The following is a 5,829-nucleotide window of genomic DNA, read 5'->3' on the forward strand; positions in this document are numbered from 1 at the left end:
TGTGAGAAAATGAACTCTTTATTCATCTTGTCTTCAAAGAGACACACTGATGGTAACAAAACGAGGAGGAAGAGGGACGGCGTGTTAAACAGAAACAAAGGAAGCACGCCGTCCACTCGGAAATAACAGAAACTACACCATGAGCTGTGAGCTGGAGATGTTGGGAGGGGTCAGAAGCAGGTCTCTGAGGTCACAACAACGACAAGAAACCCTTCAAAAAAAACAATTCACAAAGCTTCATGTAGTTTGGATTCTGCCTGACTGACCTCATATTTAAAATTAATTTAAAAAAGAAAAACAAGTCATTTCTATGTGTCTATTTCTTCTTCTTCTTGCTCTTCTTTCCTCCCTCGCCCTGCTGAGAGCTGGTCTCTCCTCCTCCACTCTTCTGGGTCCGAGTCTTCAGTTTAGGGATCATCTCCGCTACGTAAAACATCACGTCTTTACCTGGAAGAATAAAAACATCACGTCTTTACCTGGAAGAAAACATTTATTCCACAGATAGTTATAATATGTGTTAAGTTAAATTCATTATTTTAGAAGACTTTAAAAGGTCTTATTGATAACATTTTTATGGAGACAAATCATCTCGTGGCTGAACGTTATCAACAGCACCTTTAAATCAGTGATTTATTTGATGGCATTTGGCCTTTGACCCCTCAAAAAACGGCCAGCACCACTGACCAGGTGGCCTCGGCCCCTAAACCGATGAAACTCCAGGCAGGTCTGGACGGTTTGTTAACATCACATGAAGTCACACCTGGTGCGCAGCGTGTCGGTTGGACTTACGGGAGGTGAATTTGTCCTGACAGAAGCTGCCGTCCGCCTGCTTCACCTGAACTCTGACACGACCTCTGAACTGGACGTCCCGGTTCCACTCTCTGGGGTGCATCTTGTTCTGGGAAACACACGCAGAAATATAAATATCTGTTGTCATCTTCACACAGTGATTTTCTCTTCTTAGTTTTTCTCTTTACCTCCACGTAGACGTTCACCCCAGCAGCCGTCAGCACGTCTCTGATCTCAGCGCAGGACGGGTTCTCCACCGCCTGCAGACACACAACACCAGTTGCTTATTTACTACAAGTTACACGAAATGTTCGCTCTAGCGCTTTCCTCCTGGACAGAACGGATATGACGTCACGTTACTCAGACTACACGTAGACTCAAATGAAGCAGATATATCGATTCTGACATTAAAACATCTATTTAGAAATCGTAAAAGAGAAATTGCGATACATATATGAATCAATGTGTTTTCCCAGCCGCTAACAACGAGCAGCTTGTTGATGGTGAAACGTGATGATAACAGTGGAGAGTAATAAAACCTTCTCTGAGGGGATCCTTCGTCCTTCAGCCAGCGTCTTCTTACTGTTGATGTAGATCGGATAGACGCAGATGAACCTGAAACAAACGATTCATTAGTTTAGGTGATTGAAAAAATAGTTTGCAGATTATTACATGATGAAAATAATCATAGTAGAAAGTTTCTATTGAGCTTCCACTTTAATCCCTTCTCCTTTCAGTTAATTGAGTTTACTGTAGAGCTCTACTGACTTTAAGCAGCTGATGAACACTGGTCTGTCTGTCTGAATGAATGAATGAATGAATGAATGAATGAATGAATGAATGAATGAAGAGCTACTGTAACTGACTCTGCTAATAATAAATAAATCCATTGCTAAACTCTTGACTGACATGTTAACCTAATGTACACTAAATATAATCCCCTTGTCCTCCATCGTCTTCAGCCATAAACACCAATAAAACACATCTGGGATCGATATAAATATTGAGGATTAAAGGACCTTTAATACACGTCATGCTAGAGGAGTTACACCAGCAGACCAGACTCCATGTAAATAAAGACCACTTTTACATCTGACACAGTTTCTGCAGAAGGCTTTATTATATTCAACACAATACAAACGGTGATTGTAAAGTAGTTTAGTGGTTAACAGGTTTATTAACATTAATATTTAACTGGTCTTACCAGCAGTTAGTTAACATAACTCCCACCATCCCTCATTCTCCTCACCGCTGAGGGTTCAACCAGAAACCAGAAAGAGTGTTTTATTGTTGGATTAAGATTTAAAATCAGAGTTAAATGTGTGCCGAATTGAAGAGTGACCTTTCAGGATGGACATGTTTGCTCCAGTAATGATTAAAGAGTCAGTCAGGTTACTGGAAACAAGAGTTAACCTTAAATCCATTAATCTGCTAGAGGAGTTCTGTTAGCTGTAGCTCAGCTAGGCTAACAGGCTAACAGAGAGAAGACTCACCTCTCTTTATCAGCGGGGTTCTGAGTCAGATGAGCCATGTTGGCTCGGCTCGGTTCGGTTCGGTTGTTCTTCTGACTGCTGATGGTCCAGTCTGGGCTGATACAGACACTAACGACACGGTGTGACCGCCGTTAAACCGCCGTTAAACCGGACACGGAGCCGTGCTACACATGTTGACAAAGTCTTCTTCTTCTTTGGTGTTTATTGTTGGTTGGTTAACCAGCTTCTAGGCGCATTACCGCCTCCTACTGGGCTGGAGGTGGAGCAGGAAAAAAATAAATTAAAAAATAATAATAATAAAATAAATTTAAAAAACAAAAAATAAAAAATAAATTAAAATAAAAATTTATAATTATTAATAATAATAACAATAATAATGATACTAATAATAATTAAATTATCTCCATTATTCTTGTTGCCCTTAAGTAATTAATTAGAAGATTGTGTACTTTCTTAGATGTCTTTTCTAGCAGATTGTAATATTTCCATCATCTACTTCTGATATCAATTCCCTTCTTTCTTTGTCATATTTGTTGCCCTCTATAAGAACATGCTTGACAGGTCGGCTACACATGCAGCCACTGACTGATGACAGAGTCTTCTTCTTCTTCTTTGGTGTTTATTGGCGGTTGGCAAACAACGATTTGGTGCATTACCGCCTCCTACTGGTCTGGAGTGTCGATCATTCGGGCTAATAATTACTATATTCAAAAAAACAACCAAAAAAAAACAACCTCATATTTTTGAAATCATATTAATTTAATCCTGAAATAATGTTCTATAACAAACATTCATTCTTGCCGAAGTCTATTAAACTCCTCAACAATTTGTAACATAAAGCTATCATAATGACTGCATATGTTAAATAGGGACAGTGTAACAAATACTTACTGTGTTAGCCGATGCATCTTGTTTTTTTGCACTATCCCTTTTGCTGCTGTACACTGCAAATCTCCCCACTGCGGGACTAATAAAGGAATATCTGATCTGATCTTATCTTATTGAAGTAGTACACTTACAAGTATACTACTAGTACATTGATATTAGTATACTTATTACATAAAGTTTACTTGGGAATATACTTTAAGTATACTTCAAGTTTACTTCATGAAGTAAACTTGAAGTATACTTTTGCAAGGGTTTGTTATTTGCCTTTAAAAAGAGATCTGTTTTTTAACATGCATGTAATGAGTCATTAACGGTGGAAAGCAACATGGAAGAACATAAACTGCTTGTAATTATAAAGAGTATCGTATAGGTATCGATATCGGCAATCCTGCCCCTATATTATCAGATCGAAACCTAATTGTGCAGTATCGCCCATCCTTATTAGGAACTTGTTAACAAATAAGGTCAAAGAGGTGTCCTTTAAGTTGATCCACAGATTCTATCCAGTGAAACATTTCTTACAGAAGTTAAAGAGTAACATAGATGTAAATTGTTCCTTCTGTGAATCTTATCCTGAAACTTGCTCTCATTTATTCTGGTCCTGTAAATTTACATGTGAATTGTGGAAAGATGTCAATAATTTTATACTTGTTAACATTTTCTCAGATTTTGCTCTGTACTATGGAAATATTATATTGGTTGCTATGGTTACAGTGACAATTAAAGAGTACCTATTATACTTATTTTCAGGTGCATACTTATATGTTGGCCTGGAATTTGTAACTTTGCAGACCTTTAACATGCACACAAAACTACATAACGCACTAATGGAAAAAGCACAAAAGCATAATAAGTGCTCTTTGAAGCTTTAGTTACAAGTTACTTAATCTATTTATAATTTGTATCAATAAACAACATATTATTATTAGGACCGTCATAGTTTAGTGTTTTTGCAGTTAGTATACAAGACATCAACATACAATACTGACAGGACATAATATGTTGGCAATCAAACTGTGACTTTAGAATATCACCACCAATTCAACTTAATAAAGCTAAATTTTCCTTTTTGGTTTGTTTTCTGAGACGTAACTGAAGCTGTTTCACCACCGTCCACAATTAGTGGGAATTATTTCCAGCAGCTCCTACATTTCCTGTGTGCGTTGCATTGATTGGTGTCAATCAACTCAATAAAATCAAGCATTTTTTGGTAGAAAAAAATCGAACAAACTTGAAAAACGAGCAACATAGATAAAACGCAAACTGCAGGTCCAAAAGCCCAAAAAATCTAAATCACTTTTTATTTATTTATTAGCATAAACATTAAGTTTGTGTTTAAAATACTTTACAGTTTGTTTGTTTTTGCAATTGCTAAAACACAGTTTCTGAAACAAGAGCCCTTTTTGTCAAAACTCAACACACAAAATACAGAATATTTTATATCTTTTGCAAAAGCAAACACTTTGTTAATTTAACAACTTTTCACACAAACACCTAATAAATAGCTCTTCCCACGTGACAACTGCACACTGGTGTGCACAGTATAAAACACTATTATCTAGAGTCATTGGCATTTCCATGTGTAGCATGCTGTGCATAAACTGTAGACTATGAGCACAAATGTAATGGGTTTATTCTCAATACTCATAACAGTATGACTCTCTCTCTAAAATCATCCTCCATTGTTGTACACACCAAAGAGCGAACTGAATCCTATTTATAGTGTTCAAGCTCTGGTTTCTAAGTGATCTAATTGATTACAGGTGTTTTCACAGGTGCATTCTGGGTGCAGGTGATTGATAATTGAGTGTAGGTATTTCAATGTTGCAAACAACATACACAGGTTTTTAGTTTTGAATGATGTGTCTAATGTATCAATCTAATTTGGATGCCAATCTAACACCTAATGTACACTAAAACACACAACTATGTTTAAGCCTTGATAACATAAGCAACATAAAACACAACTCAACCAGTAGAACATCAAACAATCCAAGCTATCCCCATTTAGCAAGTCAAGACAAAGGAAACAACACAACTTTAACCTTAGCAAGTATTCAGCTTTGCTATTGTAATTCATAACAATTACATTGTAACTGTCAGCCTATCCCAGAGGAAGGGCTCTCTTACCTTAAGGACACCAAGCAGACACCCTCAGAGATGAGCAAGACAGGACTTTGGTTGGAATGTACAGAATACAATCCAGTTTTATTGGTTTTTAAAGATAATATGAAGATTACAGGTTACATGAATATAATGATACAAAAAGGAACCAAAACATCCACTAAAATCTCAAATATCCTCAAAAGCTTCAAAAAGCCCAAAAGAAAAACTCAAAAATTAGGTTAACAACCTAAACATCAACAAACTATTGGATACGTAACACCTTTAGCAAAGGAAACTTTCTTACATATGTTTTGCCAGCCAGTGAATATAAAAGCACACAGGATTACATATTGAAGAATGAAAGAAAATCAACTACTTGTTATCACTATTAAATGAGCACAAAGACATATGGGATTATATATCTGTAATAAAATCATATCTGAGACTAAATCACTCTAAGCTCAATGAAAGGAAAGAAATCATACCGATTCACCTCAGTTTCACAACAATGTTTCCAAGTATTTCTGTAATTTTCAATTGGTTAGTCAATTAA

The 5,829-nt window shown here is 36.5% G+C and overlaps 1 protein-coding gene across 2 annotated transcripts; it reads right to left on the bottom strand.

Moving 5' to 3' along the window:
• On the bottom strand, nucleotides 1-2,490 carry srp19 (signal recognition particle 19). 2 transcript variants are annotated; one of them, XM_037778834.1, is made up of 5 exons: nucleotides 2,283-2,486; nucleotides 1,329-1,404; nucleotides 978-1,049; nucleotides 790-898; nucleotides 1-447 (listed from the first exon to the last, which is right to left on the bottom strand). In XM_037778834.1, the coding sequence occupies exons 1-5, from the start codon at nucleotides 2,318-2,320 to the stop codon at nucleotides 317-319; spliced, it is 426 nt and encodes a 141-aa protein (XP_037634762.1). In that variant the 5' UTR covers nucleotides 2,321-2,486; the 3' UTR covers nucleotides 1-316. The 2 variants fall into 2 exon arrangements, with proteins under 2 accessions (XP_037634762.1, XP_037634763.1); XM_037778835.1 differs by having other exon boundaries at nucleotides 289-476; nucleotides 2,283-2,490.
• Between the last annotated feature and the right edge of the window lie 3,339 nt (nucleotides 2,491-5,829).

Source organism: Sebastes umbrosus, chromosome 8 (genome assembly GCF_015220745.1).
Source record: "Sebastes umbrosus isolate fSebUmb1 chromosome 8, fSebUmb1.pri, whole genome shotgun sequence".
In the NCBI taxonomy this organism is placed as follows: domain Eukaryota; kingdom Metazoa; phylum Chordata; class Actinopteri; order Perciformes; family Sebastidae; genus Sebastes; species Sebastes umbrosus.

Excerpts from the sequence above, each read along its gene's own strand:
- srp19 (XM_037778834.1), bottom strand. The coding sequence starts at position 2,320 with ATGGCTCATCTGACTCAGAACCCCGCTGATAAAGAGAG. Across the intron at positions 899-977 it reads GGGTGAACGTCTACGTGGAG|AACAAGATGCACCCCAGAGA; the intron begins GTAAAGAGAAAA and ends TGTGTTTCCCAG. Across the intron at positions 448-789 it reads TCAGGACAAATTCACCTCCC|GTAAAGACGTGATGTTTTAC; the intron begins GTAAGTCCAACC and ends TTATTCTTCCAG.